This window comes from Pseudophryne corroboree, chromosome 3, assembly GCF_028390025.1.
Source record: "Pseudophryne corroboree isolate aPseCor3 chromosome 3, aPseCor3.hap2, whole genome shotgun sequence".
Classification (NCBI taxonomy): domain Eukaryota; kingdom Metazoa; phylum Chordata; class Amphibia; order Anura; family Myobatrachidae; genus Pseudophryne; species Pseudophryne corroboree.
In genome coordinates this window covers 105,170,919-105,195,603 of record NC_086446.1, presented here as the reverse complement: position 1 = coordinate 105,195,603, position 24,685 = coordinate 105,170,919, and the positions used below count along the sequence as shown (strand labels likewise).

The 24,685-nt window shown below is 49.1% G+C and overlaps 1 protein-coding gene across 4 annotated transcripts in view; it reads left to right on the top strand.

The window, feature by feature from the left end:
• Nucleotides 1–24,685, top strand: part of TDRD12 (tudor domain containing 12) — a 614,823-nt gene that overhangs the window by 85,081 nt on the left and 505,057 nt on the right. For all 4 annotated transcript variants that reach the window (XM_063958365.1, XM_063958363.1, XM_063958366.1 and 1 more), the window contains 2 exons: nucleotides 16,520–16,639; nucleotides 17,723–17,778. In XM_063958365.1, coding sequence (XP_063814435.1) covers nucleotides 16,520–16,639; nucleotides 17,723–17,778 — 176 coding nt within the window. The remainder of the gene's footprint in view (nucleotides 1–16,519; nucleotides 16,640–17,722; nucleotides 17,779–24,685) is intronic.

Sequence of the window (24,685 nt, the reverse complement as noted above, 5' to 3'; positions counted from 1 at the left end):
TAAATTCGTTAACACTTCTGTGCTGAAGCTACCTACTCTTGGGAATTTCTCCCCGTCATGTACTGTCATTCTCTCCCATTCATCACATAAAGCTTCTGTGTGACTTCCGTATTTCTCACACATTACATACCTTGCCGACCCAATTGGTCGGTTCACTGAATCAACCCGAACCGAGGTTGATCGCCCCCTACCTGAACAAGTGGCCCCCATAGTTCGAAAGTGTTGCTTTATCCAGCCAACCCTTACGCAAACCAAATGTCCAAAATAGGCTGACGGTGGCGGTTTACCGAGTACCCCACTCACTCGCCCACGCCGACCAATACGACCTGATCACACCGATATGGTGCTGGCGTACTCGACCCAGGGCCCCTGCGACCTGAACCTCTATTTACTGGAACCTGTGAGGGTGATCCGAAGAACACTTACTCTTTCCAGTAACTATTGGTTGTTGGATAGTTCCTGAGTGAGCAGCGAACTTCCCTTAAAATAAAAAAATTTTACACAAATCACGTTAGAATGTACAAATAGCGTTTATGACCTTCGTACACAAATAGTACCGGTCAGGTTTACTAATGTACACAATTACGTGCGGTACAATCGTTCAGCACATAAGCAACTAATCTTATGTACGGAGCGACCAGTGGAATCGAAAATTGCGGCTGCGAATTCCTTCAGCTAGAGCTTGTATGGCCTATATGGGTGTTGCACCAACCCTTTCTTGGTGTTGTGCCTGTGGACTGTATAGCGGACTTCCTTGTCTGCTGTACCTGAACCTGTTGGTCTGCTATGACCTCCTGGTCTGTTACAGTATGACCTCCTGGTCTGCTACACTCTAATGCTCAAATTGTATGTTTTAACCAGGGATGCCTCCCTAGCCACCATGTACGTCACTTACACGCATGTACCTCACGAGAACTCGACTTTTCTTGTGGTTCAACCTGTAAAATTGTATACACCACACTCACTCACCACATGTACACTTTTGTTTCTCTATCGTCCTAGTGGATGCTGGGGTTCCTGAAAGGACCATGGGGAATAGCGGCTCCGCAGGAGACAGGGCACAAAAAGTAAAGCTTTTTCCGATCAGGTGGTGTGCACTGGCTCCTCCCCCTATGACCCTCCTCCAGACTCCAGTTAGATTTTTGTGCCCGGCCGAGAAGGGTGCAATCTAGGTGGCTCTCCTAAAGAGCTGCTTAGAGAAAGTTTAGCTAGGTTTTTTATTTTACAGTGATTCCTGCTGGCAACAGGATCACTGCAGCGAGGGACTGAGGGGAGAAGGAGTCAACTCACCTGCGTGCAGGATGGATTGGTTTCTTGGCTACTGGACATCAAGCTCCAGAGGGACGATCACAGGTACAGCCTGGATGGTCACCGGAGCCACGCCGCCGGCCCCCTTGCAGATGCTGAAATCAGAAGAGGTCCAGAATCGGCGGCTGAAGACTCCTGCAGTCTTCTAAAGGTAGCGCACAGCACTGCAGCTGTGCGCCATTTTCCTCTCAGCACACTTCACACGGCAGTCACTGAGGGTGCAGGGCGCTGGGAGGGGGGCGCCCTGGGAGGCAAATGAGTACCTATAAAGGCTAAAAATACCTCACATATAGCCCTAGAGGCTATATGGAGATATTTAACCCCTGCCTAATTTTTCTAAATAGCGGGAGACGAGCCCGCCGGAAAAGGGGCGGGGCCTATCTCCTCAGCACACGGCGCCATTTCCTCTCACAGCTCCGCTGGTCAGGACGGCTCCCAAGTCTCTCCCCTGCACTGCACTACAGAAACAGGGTAAAACAGAGAGGGGGGGGCACATTTATGGCGATATTTTGATATAACAAAGCAGCTATAAGGGAGCACTTATTATAAGGCTATCCCTGATATATATATAGCGCTTTTGGTGTGTGCTGGCAAACTCTCCCTCTGTCTCCCCAAAGGGCTAGTGGGTCCTGTCTTCGTTAGGAGCATTCCCTGTGTGTCTGCTGTGTGTCGGTACGTGTGTGTCGACATGTATGAGGACGATATTGGTGTGGAGGCGGAGCAATTGCCAAATATGAGGATGTCACCCCCTAGGGAGTCGACACCAGAATGGATGCCTTTATTTATGGAACTACGGGATAGTGTCAACACGCTAAAGCAGTCGTTTGACGACATGAGACGGCCGGACAATCAATTAGTGCCTGTCCAGGCGACTCAAACACCGTCAGGGGCTGTGAAACGCCCTTTGCCTCAGTCGGTCGACACAGACCCAGACACAGGCGATGACTCCAGTGGTGACGGTGACGAATCAACCGTATTTTCCAGTAGGGCCACACGTTATATGATTTTGGCAATGAAGGAGGCGTTACATTTAGCTGATACTACAGGTACCACTAAACAGGGTATTATGTGGGGTATGAAAAAACTACCTATAGTTTTTCCTGAATCAGAAGAACTAAATGACGTGTGTAATGAAGCGTGGGTTGCCCCTGATAAAAAGCTGATAATTTCAAAGAAATTATTGGCATTATACCCTTTCCCGCCAGAGGTTAGGGAGCGCTGGGAAACACCTCCTAGGGTGGACAAGGCGCTAACACGCTTATCTAAACAAGTGGCGTTACCCTCTCCTGAGACGGCCGCACTTAAAGATCCATCAGATAGGAGGATGGAAAATATCCAAAAAAGTATATACACACATGCAGGTGTTATACTACGACCAGCTGTAGCGACTGCCTGGATGGGCAGTGCGGGGGTAGTTTGGTCAGAATCCCTGATTGAAAATATTGATACCCTGGACAGGGACAATATTTTACTGTCGTTAGAACAAATAAAGGATGCATTTCTTTATATGCGTGATGCACAGAGGGATATATGCACACTGGCATCACGGGTAAGTGCTATGTCCATTTCGGCCAGAAGAGCTTTATGGACGCGACAGTGGACAGGCGATGCGGATTCAAAACGGCATATGGAAGTTTTGCCGTATAAAGGGGAGGAGTTATTTGGAGTCGGTCTATCAGATTTGGTGGCCACGGCTACAGCCGGGAAATCCACCTTTCTACCTCAAGTCACTCCCCAACAGAAAAAGGCACCGACTTTTCAACCGCAGCCCTTTCGTTCCTTTAAAAATAAGAGAGCAAAGGGCTATTCATATCTGCCACGAGGCAAAGGTCGAGGGAAGAGACAGCAACACGCAGCTCCTTCCCAGGATCAGAAGCCCTCCCCGGCTTCTACAAAAGCCTCAGCATGACGCTGGGACTTCTCAAGCGGACTCGGGGACGGTGGGGGGTCGTCTCAAAAATTACAGCGCGCAGTGGGCTCACTCGCAAGTAGATCCCTGGATCCTGCAGATAATATCTCAGGGATACAGGTTGGAATTAGAGACAGATCCACCTCGCCGTTTCCTGAAGTCTGCTTTACCAACGTCCCCCTCCGAAAGGGAGACGGTTTTGGAAGCCATTCACAAGCTGTACTCTCAGCAGGTGATAGTCAAGGTACCTCTTCTGCAACAAGGGAAGGGGTATTATTCCACTCTTTTTGTGGTACCGAAGCCGGATGGCTCGGTAAGGCCTATTCTAAATCTGAAGTCCTTGAACCTGTACATAAAGAAGTTCAAGTTCAAAATGGAGTCACTCAGAGCAGTGATAGCGAACCTGGAAGAGGGGGACTTTATGGTATCCTTGGACATCAAGGATGCGTATCTCCACGTTCCAATTTACCCCTCACACCAGGGGTACCTCAGGTTCGTTGTACAAAACTGTCACTATCAGTTTCAGACGCTGCCGTTCGGATTGTCCACGGCACCTCGGATCTTTACAAAGGTAATGGCCGAGATGATGATTCTTCTTCGAAGAAAAGGCGTATTAATTATCCCATACTTGGACGATCTCCTAATAAGGGCGAGGTCCAGAGAACAGCTAGAGATGGGATTAGCACTGTCTCAAGAAGTGCTAAAACAGCACGGGTGGATTCTGAATATTCCAAAATCCCAGTTAATGCCGACAACTCGTCTGCTGTTCCTAGGGATGATTCTGGACACGGTTCAGAAAAAGGTTTTTCTCCCGGAGGAAAAAGCCAAGGAGTTATCCGAGCTTGTCAGGAACCTCCTAAAACCAGGAAAGGTGTCTGTACATCAATGCACAAGAGTCCTGGGAAAAATGGTGGCTTCTTACGAAGCAATTCCATTCGGCAGATTCCACGCGAGAATTTTCCAAAGGGATCTGTTGAACAAATGGTCAGGGTCGCATCTTCAGATGCACCTGCGGATAACCCTGTCTCCAAGGACAAGGGTGTCTCTTCTGTGGTGGTTGCAGAGTGCTCATCTATTGGAGGGCCGCAGATTCGGCATACAGGATTGGATCCTGGTGACCACGGACGCCAGCCTGAGAGGCTGGGGAGCAGTCACACAAGGAAGAAACTTCCAGGGAGTATGGACGAGCCTGGAAACGTCTCTTCACATAAACATTCTGGAACTAAGAGCAATATACAATGCTCTAAGCCAGGCAGAACCTCTGCTTCAGGGAAAACCGGTGTTGATCCAGTCGGACAACATCACGGCAGTCGCCCATGTGAACAGACAGGGCGGCACAAGAAGCAGGAGTGCAATGGCAGAAGCTGCAAGGATTCTTCGCTGGGCAGAGAATCATGTGATAGCACTGTCAGCAGTGTTCATCCCGGGAGTGGACAACTGGGAAGCAGACTTCCTCAGCAGACACGATCTTCACCCGGGAGAGTGGGGACTTCATCCAGAAGTCTTCCACATGCTGGTAACCCGTTGGGAAAGACCAATGGTGGACATGATGGCGTCTCGCCTCAACAAAAAACTGGACAGGTATTGCGCCAGGTCAAGAGATCCGCAGGCAATAGCTGTGGACGCGCTGGTAACGCCTTGGGTGTACCAGTCGGTGTATGTGTTTCCTCCTCTGCCTCTCATACCAAAAGTATTGAGAATTATACGGCAAAGAGGCGTAAGAACGATACTAGTGGTTCCGGATTGGCCAAGAAGGACTTGGTACCCGGAACTTCAAGAGATGATCACGGAAGATCCGTGGCCTCTACCTCTAAGGAGGGACTTGCTTCAGCAGGGTCCCTGTCTGTTTCAAGACTTACCGCGGCTGCGTTTGACGGCATGGCGGTTGAACGCCGGATCCTAAAGGAAAAAGGCATGCCGGAAGAAGTCATTCCTACTTTGATTAAAGCAAGGAAGGAAGTAACCGTGCAACATTATCACCGAATTTGGCGAAAATATGTTGCGTGGTGCGAAGATCGGAGTGCTCCGACGGAGGAATTTCAACTGGGTCGATTCCTACATTTCCTGCAATCAGGATTGTCAATGGGTCTCAAATTGGGATCTATTAAGGTTCAAATTTCGGCCCTGTCGATTTTCTTTCAAAAAGAATTGGCTTCAGTCCCTGAAGTCCAGACCTTTGTTAAGGGAGTGCTGCATATACAGCCTCCTGTGGTGCCTCCAGTGGCACCGTGGGATCTCAATGTGGTTTTGGATTTCCTAAAATCTCATTGGTTTGAACCACTAAAAAAGGTGGATTTGAAATATCTCACATGGAAAGTGACCATGCTTCTAGCCCTGGCTTCTGCCAGGAGAGTGTCAGAATTGGCAGCTTTATCTTACAAAAGCCCATATCTGATTTTCCATTCGGACAGGGCAGAACTGCGGACTCGTCCGCATTTTCTCCCTAAGGTGGTGTCAGCATTTCATCTGAACCAGCCTATTGTAGTGCCTGCGGCTACAAGTGACTTGGAGGACTCCAAGTTACTGGACGTTGTCAGAGCATTAAAAATATATATTGCAAGGACAGCTGGAGTCAGAAAATCTGACTCGTTGTTTATATTGTATGCACCCAACAAGATGGGTGCTCCGGCGTCTAAGCAGACGATTGCTCGTTGGATCTGTAGCACAATCCAACTTGCACATTCTGTGGCAGGCCTGCCACAGCCTAAATCTGTAAAGGCCCACTCCACAAGGAAGGTGGGCTCATCTTGGGCGGCTGCCCGAGGGGTCTCGGCATTACAACTTTGCCGAGCAGCTACGTGGTCAGGGGAGAACACGTTTGTAAAATTTTACAAATTTGATACTCTGGCTAAGGAGGACCTGGAGTTCTCTCATTCGGTGCTGCAGAGTCATCCGCACTCTCCCGCCCGTTTGGGAGCTTTGGTATAATCCCCATGGTCCTTTCAGGAACCCCAGCATCCACTAGGACGATAGAGAAAATAAGATTTTACTTACCGATAAATCTATTTCTCGGAGTCCGTAGTGGATGCTGGGCGCCCATCCCAAGTGCGGATTATCTGCATAAATTGTACATAGTTATTGTTAACTAATTCGGGTTATTGTTGAAGGAAGCCATCTTTCAGAGGCTCCGCTGTTATCATACTGTTAACTGGGTTTAGATCACAAGTTGTACGGTGTGATTGGTGTGGCTGGTATGAGTCTTACCCGGGATTCAAAATCCTCCCTTATTGTGTACGCTCGTCCGGGCACAGTACCTAACTGGAGTCTGGAGGAGGGTCATAGGGGGAGGAGCCAGTGCACACCACCTGATCGGAAAAAGCTTTACTTTTTGTGCCCTGTCTCCTGCGGAGCCGCTATTCCCCATGGTCCTTTCAGGAACCCCAGCATCCACTACGGACTCCGAGAAATAGATTTATCGGTAAGTAAAATCTTATTTTCTATTTCTATTTCTGCGCAGAAATTTCTCTTTAGACCAGATGTGTTACAAATTAGGAGAAGGATCTATTAATTTAAATTTCGAATTTAAAAAAAAAAATAGATTTGCGCGATTTATCGCCTGGCGTTATTTACCGCGTGGCGCTACTTATCGCGTTGAGAGGAGAGAAAAAAAAACTTGTGATTTGAGTTACGTAATATACGCTGCGTGCGTCGGCCCTTGGATTGCGTACGCAAGTCTCAGTCTTTTGTTAGAGACACGTGTACGCAAAGCAAAGATCCACCGTAACACAATTTATACGTTTATCAATGTAGATGATCCTTTATCATCTACCGCGCACCACACTGACTTTGCCTTGTCTCTCAGGCACAGCTGTGTGTTTGTCTATACTTTAACTATATTACCTTTACTCTTAAACTATGAAATAGTGACAAATCTCTCTAAGCACGTTTATCAACTATAGAACTGGCAAACAGGAGAGTGACATACGAAAATACACCAATGAAAAGGAAATGCAGATATATATGTGTGCGTGCGTGTGTACGCAAGACAGAAAAATAAACAGTTTTAAAAAGACACTATTGTTTTGTTCTTACCTCCGGTTCCCGGATTCCTTCAGCACCCTTTACTAAGAGAAGCAGACGCTTATCCAAACAGCACTACGAGGAATATGATCTCCCGCCCTTTGCTGCTGGATAATGTCTGCTGAAATTACCTAGTGTAGATATGTGAAGGACAGGACGAGCCCGCAATTGATAAAGCTAAATATTTATCGTATATAATACCCTTTATGAGGTCTAAGAACACTGTACGTTAACTACGTATGAAGTACCGTAAGGGTACGCACGTTGCGTAACAATCGCTTAGCCGTGGTCGAGACGCTCAAGCGTTACGTTCGCTCACGGCCAAGAGATCACTGGCAGGCACGCTATTGGCTGCCGACTACCGTAATGATTCGCTATAGCGATGCGACCGCTCGAGACCACGAGGAGATCATCAGCGGCGCATACGCTCACAATGTAAAACCTTTCTCTGACGTCCTAGTGGATGCTGGGACTCCGTAAGGACCATGGGGAATAGCGGCTCCGCAGGAGACAGGGCACAAAATAAAAGCTTAAGGATCAGGTGGTGTGCACTGGCTCCTCCCCCTATGACCCTCCTCCAAGCCTCAGTTAGATTTTTGTGCCCGGCCGAGAAGGGTGCAATCTAGGTGGCTCTCCTGAGCTGCTTAGAATAAAAGTTTAGTTTAGGTTTTTTTATTTTCAGTGAGTCCTGCTGGCAACAGGCTCACTGCATCGTGGGACTAAGGGGAGAAGAAACGGACTCACCTGAGTGCAGAGTGGATCGGGTTTCTTAGGCTACTGGACATTAGCTCCAGAGGGACGATCACAGGTTCAGCCTGGATGGGTCACCGGAGCCGCGCCGCCGTCCCCCTTACAGAGCCAGAAGAGACGAAGAGGTCCGGTGAAATCGGCGGCAGAAGACATCCTGTCTTCAGTCTAAGGTAGCGCACAGCACCGCAGCTGTGCGCCATTGCTCTCAGCACACTTCACACTCCGGTCACTGAGGGTGCAGGGCGCTGGGGGGGAGCGCCCTGAGACGCAATATAACAGTATATACCTTAGGTGGCAAAAAGAATACATCACATATAGCTCCTGGGCTATATGGATGTATTTTAACCCCTGCCATTTTTACACAAAAAAGCGGGAGATAAGGACGTCGTGAAGGGGCGGAGCCTATCTCCTCAGCACACAAGCGCCATTTTCCCTCACAGCTCCGCTGGAAGGACGGCTCCCTGACTCTCCCCTGCAGTCCTGCTTCAGAATCAGGGTAAAAAAGAGAAGGGGGGGCATTTTTGGCAGCAAATAACGATAATAACAGCAGCTATAAGGGAATAACACTTATATAAGGTTATCCCTGTATATATATATAGCGCTGGGTGTGTGCTGGCAGACTCTCCCTCTGTCTCTCCAAAGGGCTAAGTGGGGTCCTGTCCTCTATCAGAGCATTCCCGGTGTGTGTGCTGTGTGTCGGTACGCGTGTGTCGACATGTATGAGGAGGAAAATGATGTGGAGGCGGAGCAGTTGCCTGTGTTGGTGATGTCACCCCCTAGGGAGTCGACACCTGACTGGATGATTGTATTTAAACAATTAAGTGATAATGTCAGCAATTTGCAAAAAACTGTTGACGACATGTGACAGCCGGCAAATCAATTAGTGCCTGTCCAGGCGTCTCAGACACCGTCAGGGGCGCTAAAACGCCCGTTACCTCAGTGGGTCGACACAGACCCTGACACAGATACTGAGTCTAGTGTCGACGGTGACGAGACAAACGTAATGTCCAGTAGGGCCACACGTTACATGATCACGGCAATGAAAGAGGCATTGAACCTTTCTGACACTACAAGTACCACAAAGAAGGGTATTATGTGGGGTGTGAAAAAACTACCAATAGTTTTTCCTGAGTCAGAGGAAATAAATGAGGTGTGTGATAAAGCGTGGGTTTCCCCCGATAAAAAACAGCTAATTTCTAAAAAATTATTAGCATTATATCCCTTCCCGCCAGAGGTTAGGGCGCGTTGGGAAACACCCCCTAGGGTAGATAAGGCGCTCACACGTTTATCTAAACAAGTAGCGTTACCGTCTCCTGATACGGCCACCCTCAAAGAACCAGCTGATAGAAGGCTGGAAAATATCCTAAAAAGTATATACACACATACTGGTGTTATACTGCGACCAGCAATCGCCTCAGCCTGGATGTGCAGTGCTGGAGTCGCATGGTCGGATTCCCTGACTGAGAATATTGATACCCTGGATAGGGACAATATTTTGTTAACTATAGAACATTTAAAGGATGCATTACTATATATGCGTGATGCACAGAGGGATATTTGCACCCTGGCATCAAGAGTAAGTGCTATGTCCATCTCTGCCAGAAGAGCGTTATGGACGCGACAGTGGTCAGGGGATGCGGATTCCAAACGGCACATGGAAGTATTGCCGTATAAAGGGGAGGAGTTATTTGGGGCTGGTCTATCGGACCTGGTGGCCACGGCAACGGCTGGAAAATCCACCTTTTTACCCCAGGTCACTTCACATCAGCAGAAAAAGACACCGTCTTTTCAAACTCAGTCCTTTCGTTCCCATAAGTACAAGCGAGCAAAAGGCCACTCTTTTCTGCCCCGGGGCAGAGGAAGAGGAAAAAGACTGCACCATGCAGCCGCTTCCCAGGAGCAGAAGCCCTCCCCTGCTTCTGCCAAGTCTTCAGCATGACGCTGGGGCTTTACAAGCAGACTCAGATATGGTGGGGGCCCGTCTCAAGAATTTCAACGCGCAGTGGGCTCACTCGCAAGTGGATCCCTGGATTCTACAGGTAGTATCGCAGGGGTACAAACTGGAATTCGAGGCGTTTCCCCCTCGTCGGTTCCTGAAGTCTGCTTTACCAAAGTCTCCCTCCGACAGGGAGGCAGTTTTGGAAGCCATTCACAAGCTGTATTCCCAGCAGGTGATAATCAAGGTACCCCTCCTGCAACAAGGAAAGGGGTATTATTCCACGCTGTTTGTGGTACCGAAGCCGGACGGCTCGGTGAGACCAATTTTAAATCTGAAATCCTTGAACACTTACATAAAAAGGTTCAAATTCAAGATGGAGTCACTCAGAGCAGTGATAGCGAACCTGGAAGAAGGGGACTATATGGTGTCTCTGGACATCAAAGATGCTTATCTCCACGTCCCAATATACCCTTCTCACCAAGGGTACCTCAGGTTTGTAGTACAAAACTGTCATTATCAGTTTCAGACGCTGCCGTTTGGATTGTCCACGGCACCTCGGGTCTTTACCAAGGTAATGGCCGAAATGATGATTCTTCTACGAAGAAAAGGCATTTTAATTATCCCTTACTTGGACGATCTCCTGATAAGGGCAAGATCCAGGGAACAGTTAGAAGTCGGAGTAGCACTATCTCAGGTAGTGTTACGTCAGCACGGGTGGATTCTAAATATTCCAAAATCGCAGCTGATTCCAACGACACGTCTACTGTTCCTAGGAATGATTCTGGACACAGTCCAGAAGAAGGTGTTTCTCCCGGAGGAGAAGGCCAGGGAGTTATCCGAGCTAGTCAGGAACCTCCTAAAACCAGGCCAGGTCTCAGTGCATCAGTGCACGAGGGTCCTGGGAAAAATGGTGGCTTCTTACGAAGCGATTCCATTCGGAAGATTCCATGCAAGAACGTTTCAGTGGGATCTACTGGACAAATGGTCCGGATCGCATCTGCAGATGCATCAGCGGATAACCCTGTCGCCAAGGACAAGGGTGTCTCTCCTGTGGTGGCTGCAGAGTGCTCATCTACTAGAGGGCCGCAGATTTGGCATTCAGGATTGGATCCTGGTAACCACGGATGCCAGCCTGAGAGGCTGGGGAGCAGTCACACAGGGAAGGAATTTCCAGGGCTTGTGGTCAAGCATGGAAACATCTCTTCATATAAACATTCTGGAACTAAGGGCCATTTACAATGCCCTAAGTCAAGCAAAACCTCTGCTTCAGGGTCAGGCGGTGTTGATCCAATCGGACAACATCACGTCAGTCGCCCACGTAAACAGACAGGGCGGCACGAGAAGCAGGAGGGCAATGGCAGAAGCTGCAAGGATTCTTCGCTGGGCGGAAAATCATGTGATAGCACTGTCAGCAGTGTTCATTCCGGGAGTGGACAACTGGGAAGCAGACTTCCTCAGCAGACACGACCTTCACCCGGGAGAGTGGGGACTTCACCCAGAAGTCTTCCACCTGATTGTAAACCGTTGGGAAAAACCAAAGGTGGACATGATGGCGTCACGTCTAAACAAAAAACTGGACAGATATTGCGCCAGGTCAAGGGACCCTCAGGCAATAGCAGTGGACGCTCTGGTAACGCCGTGGGTGTACCAGTCAGTGTATGTGTTCCCTCCTCTGCCTCTCATACCAAAAGTACTGAGAATCATAAGAAGGAGAGGAGTAAGAACTATACTCGTGGTTCCGGATTGGCCAAGAAGGACTTGGTACCCGGAACTTCAAGAGATGCTCACGGACGAACCGTGGCCTCTACCTCTAAGAAAGGACCTGCTACTGCAGGGGCCTTGTCTGTTCCAAGTCTTACCGCGGCTGCGTTTGACGGCATGGCGGTTGAACGCCGGATCCTGAGGGAAAAAGGCATTCCAGAAGAAGTCATTCCTACTCTGGTCAAAGCCAGGAAGGACGTAACCGCAAAACATTATCACCGCATTTGGCGTAAATATGTTGCGTGGTGTGAGGCCAAGAGAGCCCCTACAGAGGAATTTCAACTGGGTCGTTTCCTTCATTTCCTGCAAACAGGACTGTCTATGGGCCTAAAATTAGGGTCCATTAAGGTTCAAATTTCGGCCCTGTCGATTTTCTTCCAGAAAGAACTGGCTTCAGTACCTGAAGTTCAGACATTTGTAAAAGGGGTGCTGCACATACAGCCTCCTTTTGTGCCTCCAGTGGCACCTTGGGATCTCAATGTGGTGTTGAGTTTTCTAAAGTCACATTGGTTTGAACCACTTTCCACTGTGGACTTAAAATATCTCACATGGAAGGTGTCGATGCTGTTAGCCTTGGCTTCAGCCAGGCGTGTGTCAGAATTGGCGGCTTTATCATATAAAAGCCCTTACTTAATTTTTCATTCTGACAGGGCGGAATTGAGGACTCGTCCTCAATTTCTACCTAAGGTGGTTTCTGCATTTCACATGAACCAACCTATTGTGGTACCTGCGGCTACCAGGGACTTAGAGGACTCTAAGTTGCTTGACGTTGTCAGGGCCCTGAAAATATATGTTTCCAGGACGGCTGGAGTCAGAAAATCTGACTCGCTGTTTATCCTGTATGCACCCAACAAGCTGGGTGCTCCTGCTTCTAAGCAGACGATTGCTCGTTGGATTTGTAGTACAATTCAGCTTGCACATTCTGTGGCAGGATTGCCACAGCCAAAATCAGTAAAAGCCCATTCCACAAGGAAAGTGGGCTCATCTTGGGCGGCTGCCCGAGGGGTCTCGGCTTTACAACTTTGCCGAGCAGCTACTTGGTCAGGGGCAAACACGTTTGCTAAATTCTACAAATTTGATACCCTGGCTGAGGAGGACCTAGAGTTCTCTCATTCGGTGCTGCAGAGTCATCCGCACTCTCCCGCCCGTTTGGGAGCTTTGGTATAATCCCCATGGTCCTTACGGAGTCCCAGCATCCACTAGGACGTCAGAGAAAATAAGATTTTACTTACCGATAAATCTATTTCTCGTAGTCCGTAGTGGATGCTGGGCGCCCATCCCTAGTGCGGATTGTCTGCAATACTTGTATATAGTTATTGTTACAAAAATTCGGGTTATTATTGTTGTGAGCCATCTTTTCAGAGGCTCCTTTGCGTTTATCATACTGTTAACTGGGTTCAGATCACAAGTTGTACGGTGTGATTGGTGTGGCTGGTATGAGTCTTACCCGGGATTCAATATCCTTCCTTATTATGTACGCTCGTCCGGGCACAGTATCCTAACTGAGGCTTGGAGGAGGGTCATAGGGGGAGGAGCCAGTGCACACCACCTGATCCTTAAGCTTTTATTTTGTGCCCTGTCTCCTGCGGAGCCGCTATTCCCCATGGTCCTTACGGAGTCCCAGCATCCACTACGGACTACGAGAAATAGATTTATCGGTAAGTAAAATCTTATTTTATATCTAAACCATAAACAGTGTATTATGCAGTAAACCCTTTGTGTAGTGATATGGTGTAAATGCAACACAGTATAACCTTACTAGCTTAAAAGCAGTTTGAGCGTCACCGACGCTCTGAGAATACCTAACTCTATAAGAAATACACAGATACCTGGGCTTAGGGTCCAACGCCTAATATATATATATTTTGAATGATATACTTGCAAAAGAATTAATACAAATACAAATCATACACTACAATATAACATAGACTAACTAACCAGGTAACTACACAGTAAATACAATACAATTAAGTTTAAGAGAAAAATGAGAGAAAGAGAAGAGAGAGAAAGATATGGCCCATAATAACAAGAGAGAAACAGTATGATTACGGAGAAAAACTTACGCACAAAGGAAACGATCGCATGCACCTCTGGACATCCAGCTCCCGATTTTCAGCAATGATAACCGTTGAAGAGTGAGCTGGATGTGATCGGCCTTTCTATTTATGCCCCACACACAATGCAATTCAATGGTCCCTACAATCTCATTGTTCATTGGACACAGGAATTCCTCCTCGCATTATAACAAAAGGTCATAGGTTGATTCATACAGGTGGGCTGTGACTATTTCCAACAGCTCAGGTGGGAGGGAAACTGGGTTTCCCGCCGCATGGGTAATAAAGTGCAAATAAAGTAAATGTTCATAAACTTCTTATGTCCATAACTATTCGCACGAGCGATTGATCTGCTTCAAACCAACACCGGAATATTTCTAATTAAATATTCTTCCGATGGATACTAAACACCACTGTATTACTCCTGTCTGACCCTTCGTATCAAACAAAGAGGGATTTCTCTGTTCATGAACATTCTATATTAACCAAACTTTCAGAATCTATCAAAGGGACCATGATCTAAAAAATACATTATATAGTGAAAATATGTAACGATTGAGTCGCACGCTACGATCACATAAACTCTACCGTAAATACGCATACCGTGCGCCTGCGGGTGCCCGCGACTGTGAGTATGCGCACGTACGGGAGAGCGTACGCATGCGCAGCACGGACCTGTGTGAGGTGCAAATATGGTAGTGTGCATAGAGATATTTTTCTGACTTTGACAATAGTGACGGAGAGGGATGAGGTAGATTGGTAGTCAACACCTGGTTAGGGACGGGAAAGCTCCTATAGCATTAGAATCACCCACGGGACCGGGTGTATCACATAGTGAGATCACATTATAGGCAGTTCACAGAGTATGGCCGGGGAAGCCCAGCCGGGTGCACTGTAATGCGTGAGTGCAGATAAATCAGAATATAAAGCAGCCCCGCAACAGGGGTGAAGACATCCACCGTGAGGGTAAGAAATTAAGAGTGGTCAGCGCTCTCCGTCTTCCGGGCCTCCTTCAAAGCTTGGGCGGTGCGAACAGTGAGAGCGGCCGCCAACCCACTCCGGGCTCCCCGGGGATAGTAACAAATATACAGTCTCCGGTAGGGGTAGGAAGACCGCGGGTAACGGGTTTAGAGTAACATACTTGTAACACAGTGGAGGGGGAGTTCAACGGGCCCACAACGCCACCAGCGCTATCGAGCGCAGAACTTGAGGGGAGCAGGCCTGCACACCACTCCGACAATGAATCCCCGACTGGTAGGTGCCCCAGTTAGGGGTTGCAGTGCTGTAGCTGAGGAAGGCCGTAAATTATGTATGCAGCTATGGAGGGCCACAGGAGGGTGAGCGCACTGGTACACTGGCGGGGTGAGAGGCAGGCAGGTGGGAACGCAGGGGGACGAGGGCCCTAGAGCAAGGTCTTAATGCAGGGCAATTTCAGTTACTCACAATTTTGTGTGTCCCAAGATGGCCGCCAGCAGGAGTACAGGCTGGGGATTACACAGAGAATAGGTGCAGCTGCAGGAGGCAGTGAAGGAGCCCACCCGCTCCTGTTGATGCCCGAGGGTCAGAGGCAGGTAGGAGATGGCCTGTGAGAGAGCTCAGGCGGCGGGGGAGACCACCACCACTCTCGTTCCGGCTGCCCCCCGGCCCCGGATCCCGCCCTCGGGGAGATGCCAAACTCGAGGTCCCGGCGTCAGGGCTGGATGGAGGCCTCAGATGGAGGGACACCGCCAAAACCTCGTCCCCGGATCCAGAGAGAGGCGGGCGGGGCTGTAATAGCCCGGCGGTGCAGAGAGCCACTCGATCCCCCCCGTGCCGCCCAGCAAGTTGTTCACAGCTGTGGACAGGGTCCTGCAGGGGCGGAGGCGCTGCAATACCGGTCCCCCGAGCACTCAGGGGAAGCCGGCGGGAGGGGAACTTGTCGGCCGCACGGGACCGCCGCCGGGCTCGCAACCCCCACACTGCAGTTGCCGGGTCACTGGGGAGACAGCCACGGGCATTTCTTCTGAGCACGTCGCGGGGGTAGGAGTCCCTGAAGTCCGCTGGAGGAAGGGACTCCGCGGCGTCCGGTCTGGGGGGAGAGCGTCACTACAGTCCCCGACTTCACAGTGAGGGGAAGGCCACAAACCGCAGGGAACCTTAAAAGAGTCCCCCGGCTCCGTAGCCACGGCCCCACGGTCAGGAACGGTGAGGGGTAACACCTGGAGGTAAAGGGGGTAGTGGAAGTCCCCAAAAGCCCAATAAATGAGCCCAATATGTATAATTGGCAGGAGCTCTCAAAGAAGACGTCCTCTCCTCTTGCTGTCCAGGCCACACCCCCTGTTTTTCTTTTGTGCGCTCTTTTGGTTTCTTACAAGGGCCACAAAGTGGGCGCCCACCATTTGGTCAGTCATAACTTGGGGTCCGAAAGAACAATGCCGTTGCTGGGTAATTATCAAGGTTCTGTGATCAGAATCTGCTCTAGCTAGGTAGATTCTAAGTTCACACTTCTAAACTATTACAGTGAACAGTGGTCTATCTCCAAAGCTGTGCTGAGAGTGCCCTACCCCCAGGGGGGCATTTTTGGTAGTGTCCCCCAAAGAGGATATACAGTAAAAGAAGATCTTTTAGTCTAAATACATTAGATTTACCACCTAGCAATTCATCCGGTGGCTGCCACCATATGTATTTTTCCACCACCCAATCCTTCCGTCATAGACTGTACTGAATGACTACATTTGTAGTAATGTGGCCCTGTACCTACCATCGTGCTGCTTCTCATCTGTTGCACTGTGATTACAGCATACGGTTTCCTCTGAAGGAATGTGAAAAGGTTCCGATCCGAGCAAGGAAGTTTAAGTTACACCAGATTCAGCCGATATCGCTACACTTCAACGTGTATGAGAACAAATCAGACTTTCGGTGAGTGAATTTATTGTCTTCAGCAGGCGCTCGTGGTTCTGTAAAAGCATTATAACTCATGGTAAGGATATAACTTATTGGATCCTCTTCTTAAATGTTCAGAAACACACTATCAGTTCTCAGCCACTCTGAGTGCAAGCTGACTGTTCGATACCCTCGGAGACATATATTGGAGTGGGGGGGGGGGGGGGGGGGATTTCTAGTGGTGGATCTATTGCAACTAGGGGTGGGTGTGGAAGCGGTGAGGGTGGCTTATTTAGTAATAGAGAATGATGGTCACTGTTGTCGACTCAATGCCTATAGAGGTTATGTTAAAATGCAGCGGGTACAGATGTGTCCTGTGGTCCTGTGCAACTCCATTAACATCAGGAGTCTTTTATTTTGCCGAAAATGCATCTTATTCGCATCGTTATCTGAATAGGGCTCACACGCAGCTTCTGCTGATTAAAATGATATGCTGTATCTGCATAAGAAATGCTATGTTACAGTGTTTTCTAGGAGCACCCTGTAGTGTAGCATTTCCTATGCAGATACAGCCGCATAGAGAATATAGGTATACCACATACCATTTTAATTGGCAGAAGCTGATTGTGCGTTTTATTTGCATAGCAGTATGAATAAGATTAATTTTAATGGAAAAAGTTGCACGAAAAGACACCAGGCGCTACAGTGTCACTCCGTGGCGTGACTAGAAGGGCTATTAACGTGCCATGGGGTTACATGTATGTGGACACATCTGTATATCTGCATAATGCAATAGGGACATCAAGACTTACGGTTTGGGTGTACATGCTACAAGCCTGCATATGTGTATTTGGATATTTCTATAGCAATATGTTGGACACACTCCCTGAGTGGTGCAAACGCCCCCCCCCCCCCCCAATCATAATGTTATAACACCGCTCATTCCACTCTCCGTTACCACTGCGGCAGGAACGTCTTCTGTTCTACTTTCACTAGAATGTGCTGCCCTAGCCTGCAGGAAGGAGTCGCCAGCAACATAGGATAAATGGAGGAGATCAGATTAGACCAGTCACTTTTTTCATTTACAGTGTTGATATATTTTATTTATCTTTTTTGTAGATTGACCAAGAAGTGGGACACTGCTGCCATCCATTATTTTCAGCAACTGTTGAATGGTAAACTGAAATTTTATACTGACCTGAAAAGTCGTCTGCCCTATGCCCTGACTGGCCTTTGGCCCAGAGTGGAAATAGATGTTGCTGCCATAAAGGGTCATATGTTATCCACACTCACTGTAACGTTAGTGAAATGTTTCTTTAGTACAAGTCTGGACATCATTCTAAATTCAGATGGTATATGTTACATATGTAGCACAATATTTTGGTCACCTACAAATGGAATAGTGAATTAATTGTGTGTGGTGGTGGCGGAGGGGGGGAGCTATACACAGAACAAACCATGATTGGTATAGTTAAATAAGAAAAATATGTACTAAAGACAAATTAATATCTTAATCACATTTCTCTGACGTCCTAAGTGGATGCTGGGACTCCGTAAGGACCATGGGGATTAGCGGCTCCGCAGGAGACTGGGCACAACTAAAGAAAGCTTTAGGACTACCTGGTGTGCACTGGCTCCTCCCACTAAGACCCTCCTCCAGACCTCAGCTAGATTCTTGTGCCCGGCTGAGCTGGATGCACACTAGGGGCTCTCCTGAGCTCCTAGAAAAGAAAGTATATTTCTCTAACGTCCTAAGTGGATGCTGGGGACTCCGTAAGGACCATGGGGATTAGCGGCTCCGCAGGAGACTGGGCACAACTAAAGAAAGCTTTAGGACTACCTGGTGTGCACTGGCTCCTCCCACTAAGACCCTCCTCCAGACCTCAGCTAGATTCTTGTGCCCGGCCGAGCTGGATGCACACTAGGGGCTCTCCTGAGCACCTAGAAAGAAAGTATATTTAGGTTTTTTATTTTCAGTGAGATCTGCTGGCAACAGACTCACTGCAGCGAGGGACTAAGGGGAGAAGAAGCGAACCTACCTAACAGGTGGTAGTTTGGGCTTCTTAGGCTACTGGACACCATTAGCTCCAGAGGGATCGACCGCAGGACCCGACCTTGGTGTTCGTTCCCGGAGCCGCGCCGCCGTCCCCCTTACAGAACCAGAAGCACGAAGAAGGTCCGGAAAATCGGCGGCAGAAGACTTCGGTCTTCACCAAGGTAGCGCACAGCACTGCAGCTGTGCGCCATTGCTCCTCATGTACACCTCACACTTCGGTCACTGATGGGTGCAGGGCGCTGGGGGGGGGCGCCCTGAGGGCAATAAATAACACCTTGGCTGGCAAAATATACATCATATATAGTCCCAGAGGCTATATAGATGTAAAATTACCCCTGCCAGTATCACAGAAAAAGCGGGAGAAAGTCCGCCGAAAAGGGGGCGGGGCTTCTCCCTCAGCACACTGGCGCCATTTTCTCTTCACAGTGCAGCTGGAAGACAGCTCCCCAGGCTCTCCCCTGTAGTTTTCAGGCTCAAAGGGTTAAAAAGAGAGGGGGGGCACTAAATTTAGGCGCAATATGTGTATACAAGCAGCTATTGGGGGAAAAATCACTCAGTTATAGTGTTAATCCCTGCATTATATAGCGCTCTGGTGTGTGCTGGCATACTCTCTCTCTGTCTCCCCAAAGGACTTTGTGGGGTCCTGTCCTCAGTCAGAGCATTCCCTGTGTGTGTGCGGTGTGTCGGTACGGCTGTGTCGACATGTTGGATGAGGAAGGTTACGTGGAGGCGGAGCAGAGGCCGATAAATGGGATGTCGCCCCCTGTGGGGCCGACACCAGAGTGGATGGATAGGTGGAAGGTATTAACCGACAGTGTCAACTCCTTACATAAAAGGCTGGATGACGTAACAGCTGTGGGACAGCCGGCTTCTCAGCCCGCGTCTGCCCAGGCGTCTCAAAGGCCATCAGGGGCTCAAACAACGCCCGTTACCTCAGATGGCAGACACAGATGTCGACACGGAGTCTGACTCCAGTGTCGACGAGGTTGAGACATATACACAATCCACTAGGAACATCCGTTACATGATCTCGGCAATGAAAAATGTGTTACGCATTTTCTGACATGAACCCAGGTACCACATAAAAGGGGTTTTATTTTTGGGGAGAAAAAACAGCCACTGTTTTGTTCCCCCATCAGATGAATGAATGAAGTGTGTAAAGAAGCGTGGTTTCCCCCGATAAGAAACTGGTTATTTCTAAAAAGTTACTGATGGCGTACCCTTTCCCGCCAGAGGATAGGTCACGTTGGGAGATATCCCTTAGGGTGGATAAGGCGCTCACACGTTTGTCAAAAGGTGGCACTGCCGTCTTAGGATACGGCCACCTTGAAGGAACCTGCTGATAAAAAGCAGGAGGCGATCCTGAAGTCTGTATTTACACACTCAGGTTATATACTGAAACCTGCAATTTGCTCAACATAAATAGTGCTGCTGCAGCGTGGTCTGACACCCTGTCAGATAATATTAATACGCTACGACAGGGATAATATTTTGCTAACATTGAGCATATTTAAGACGTTGTCTTATATATAAAGGATGCACAGAGGGATATTTGCCGGCTGGCATCCAGAATTAATGCAATGTCCATTCTGCCAGGAGGGTAGTAGAAACCCGGCAGTGGACAGGTGATGCTGCATTTAAAAGGCACATGGAGATTCTGCCTTATAAGGGTGAGGAATTGTTTGGGGATGGTCTCTGGGACCTCGTATCCACAGCAACAGCTGGGAAGAAAATTTTTTACCTCAGGTTTCCTCACAAAAGCCTAAAGAAAGCACCGTATTTTCAGGTACAGTCCTTTCGGCTTCAGAAAAGCAAGCGGGTCAAAGGCGCTTCCTTTCTGCACAGAGACAAGGGAAGAAGGAAAAAGCTGCCCCAGTCAGCCAGTTCCAGGATCAAATATCTTCCCTCGCTTCCTCTGAGTCCACCGCATGACGCTGGGGCTCCACAGGTGGAGACAGGTGCGGTGGGGGCGCGTCTCGGGAACTGCAGGGATCAGTGGGCTTGCCCACAGGTGGATCCCTAGGTTCTGCAAGTAGTATCACAGGGATACAGGCTGGAGTTCGAGACGACTGCCCCTCGCCGTTGCCTTGCCTGCTGCCCTCGGAGAAAGGTAGTACTGGCGCAATTCACAAGCTGTACTTCCAGCAGGTGAAATCAAGGTACCCCTCCTTCAACAAGGCCGGGGTTACTATTCCAAAATGTTGTGGTACCGAAACCAGACGGTTCGGTGAGACCCATTCTAAAATTGAAATCCTTGAACACTTATATACGAAGGTTCAAGTTCAAAATGGAATCGCTCAGGGCGATTTATTGCAAGCCTGGAAAATTTCAGGGTATCACTGGACATCAAGGATACTTACCTGCATGTCCCTATTTACCCTCGTCACCAGGTGTACCTCAAAATTGTGGTACAGGATTGTCATTACCAATTCCAGACGTTGCCGTTGGTCTGTCCCCGGCACCGAGGGTATTTACCAAGGTAATGGCCGAAGTACTTATCCCGTACTTGGACGATCTCCTTATAAAGGCGAGGTCCAGGGAGCAGTTGTTCGTCGGAGTAGCACTATCTCGGGAAGTGCTACTACAGCACGGCTGGATTCTGAATATTCCAAAGTCACAGCTGGTTCCTACGACGCGTCTACTGTTCCTGGGTATGGTTCTGGACACAGAACAGGATAAAAAGGGTTTCTCCCGGAGGAGAAGTCCAAGGAGTTGGCGTCTCTAGACGGAGACCTCCTAATACAAATACAGGTATCGGTGCATCTATGCACGCGAGCCTTGGGAAAGATGGTAGCTTCTTACGAAGAATTTCCATTCGCCAAGTCCCATGCAAGGATCTTCCAGTGGGATCTGTTGGACAAGTGGTCCGGGTCGCATTCTCAGATGCATCGGCGGATAACCCTGTCTCCAAGAGCCAGGGTGTCGCTGTGGTGGTGACTGCAGAGTGCTCATCTTCTAGGGGGCCGCAGATTCGGCATACAGGACTGGGTCCTGGTGACCACGGATGCCAGCCTTCAAGGCTGGGGGGCAGTCACACAGGGAAGAAACTTCCAAGGCCTATGGAAAAGTCAGGAGACTTCCCTACACATAAATGTTCTGGAACTATGGGCCATTTACAATGCCCTAAGTCAGGCTAGACCCCTGCTTCAACACCGGCCGGTGCTGTTCCAGTCAGACAACATCACGGCGGTCGCTCATGTAAACCGACAGGGCGGCACAAGAAGCAGGATGGCGATGGCAGAAGCCACAAGGATTCTCCGATGGGCGGAAAATCATGTGTTAGCACTGTCGGCAGTGTTCATTCCCGGAGTGGACAACTGAGAAGCAGACTTTCTCAGCAGACACGACCTCCACCCGAGAGAGTAGGGACTTCATCCAGAAGTCTTCCAAATGATTGTACACCGTGGGGAAAGGCCACAGGTGGACATGATGGCGTCCCGACTCAACAAAAAGCTACAAAGATATTGCGCCAGGTCAAGGGACCCTCAGGCGATAGCTGTGGACGCTCTGGTAACACCGTGGGTGTACCAGTCGGTGTATGTGTTCCCTTCTCTGCCTCTCATACCCAGGGTGATGAGAATAATAAGAAGGAGAGGAGTAAGAACTATACTCATTGTTCCGGGTGGCCAAGAAGAGCTTGGTACCCAGAACTCCAAGAAATGATCTCAGAGGACCCATGGCCTCTGCCGCTCAGACAGGACCTGCTGCAGCAGGGGGCCTGTCTGTTCCAAGACGTACCGCGGCTGCGTTTGACGGCATGGCGGTTGAACGCCGGATCCTGAAGGAAAAGGGCATTCCGGAGGAAGTTATCCCTACGCTATTTAAAGCTAGGAAAGAACTGAACTCAAACCATTATCACCGCATATGGCGGAAATATGTTGCGTGCTGTGAGGCCAGTAAGGCCCCAAAGGAGGAATTTCAGCTAGGTCGCTTTCTGCACTTCCTACAAGTCAGAGGTGACTATGGGCCTAAAATTGGGTTCCATTAAGGTCCAGATTTCGGCTCTATCGATTTTCTTCCAAAATAGAACTGGCTTCACTGCCTGAAGTTCAGACTTTTGTTAAGGGAGTGCTGCATAGTCAACCCCCGTTTGTGCCTCCAGTGGCACCGTGGGATCTCAACGTAGTGTTGGATTTCCTGAAGTCGCATTGAGTTGAGCCACTTAAATCCGTGGAGCTACAATACCTCACGTGGAAAGTGGTCATGCTGTGGGCCGTGGCGTCGGCCAGGCGTGTATCAGAATTGGCGGCTTTGTCATACAAATGCCCTTATCTGTATTTTATATGGATAAGGCGGAATTGAGGAATCGTTCCCAATTCCTTCCTAAGGTGGTATCAGTTTTTCATGTGAACCAACCTATTGTGGTGCTTGCGGCTACTTGGGACTTGGAGGATTCCAAGTTTTCTGGACGTAGTCAGGGCCCTGAAAAGTATATGTTTCCAGGACGGCTGGAGTCAGGAAAACTGACTCGCTATTTATCCTGTATGCACCCAACAAGCTGGGTGCTCCTGCTTCTAAGCAGACTATTGCTCGCTGGATCTGTAGCACGATTCAACTTGCACATTCTGCGGCTGGAATGCCGCACCCTAAATCTGTGAAAGCCCATTCCACGAGGAAAGTGGGCTCTTCTTGGGCGGCTGCCCGAGGGGTCTCGGCTTTACAAATTTGCCGAGCTGTTACTTGGTCGGGTTAAAACACTCTTGCAAGAGTCTACAAGTTTGATACCCTGGCTGAGGAGGACCTAGAGTTTGCTCATTCGGTGCTGCAGAGTCATCCGCACTCTCCCGCCCGTTTGGGAGCTTTGGTATAATCCCCATGGTCCTTACGGAGTCCCCAGCATCCACTTAGGACGTCAGAGAAAATAAGATTTTACTCACCGGTAAATCTATTTCTCGTAGTCCGTAGTGGATGCTGGGCGCCCATCCCAAGTGCGGATTGTCTGCAATACTTGTATATAGTTATTGCCTAACTAAAGGGTTATTGTTGAGCCATCTGTTGAGAGGCTCAGTTGTTATCATACTGTTAACTGGGTATAGTATCACGAGTTATACGGTGTGATTGGTGTGGCTGGTATGAGTCTTACCCGGGATTCAAAATCCTTCCTTATTGTGTCAGCTCTTCCGGGCACAGTATCCTAACTGAGGTCTGGAGGAGGGTCTTAGTGGGAGGAGCCAGTGCACACCAGGTAGTCCTAAAGCTTTCTTTAGTTGTGCCCAGTCTCCTGCGGAGCCGCTAATCCCCATGGTCCTTACGGAGTCCCCAGCATCCACTACGGACTACGAGAAATAGATTTACCGGTGAGTAAACTCTTATTTTTAGGTTTTAATTTTTCAGTGAGATCTGCTGGCAACAGACTCACTGCTACGAGGGACTAAGGGGAGAAGAAGCGAACCTACCTGCTTGCAGCTAGCTTGGGCTTCTTAGGCTACTGGACACCATTAGCTCCAGAGGGATCGAACACAGGGCCCGACCTCGATCGTCCGGTCCCGGAGCCGCGCCGCCGTCCCCCTTACAGAGCTAGAAGCATGAAGATGGTCCTGAAAATCGGCGGCAGAAGACTTCGGTCTTCAACAAGGTAGCGGACAGCACTGCAGCTGTGCGCCATTGCTCCTCATGCACACCTCACACTCCGGTCACTGATGGGTGCAGGGCGCTGGGGGGGGGGGGGGGGCGCCCTGAGCAGCAATATTAATACCTTGGCTGGCAAAAAATCACAATATATAGTCCCAGAGGCTATATATGTGAAAAATACCCCTGCCAGAATCCATAAAAAAGCGGGAGAAAGTCAGCCAAAAAGGGGCGGGGCTATCTCCCTCTGCACACTGGCGCCATTTTTCCCTCACAGCTCCGCTGGAAGGATCGCTCCCAGGCTCTCCCCTGCAGTTTCAAGCTACAAAGGGTAAAAAAGAGAGGGGGGGCACTAAATTTAGGCGCAGCAATATATATATTTAAGCAGCTATAAGGGAAAATCACTCAGTTATAGTGTTCATCCCTGTGTTATATAGCGCTCTGGTGTGTGCTGGCAT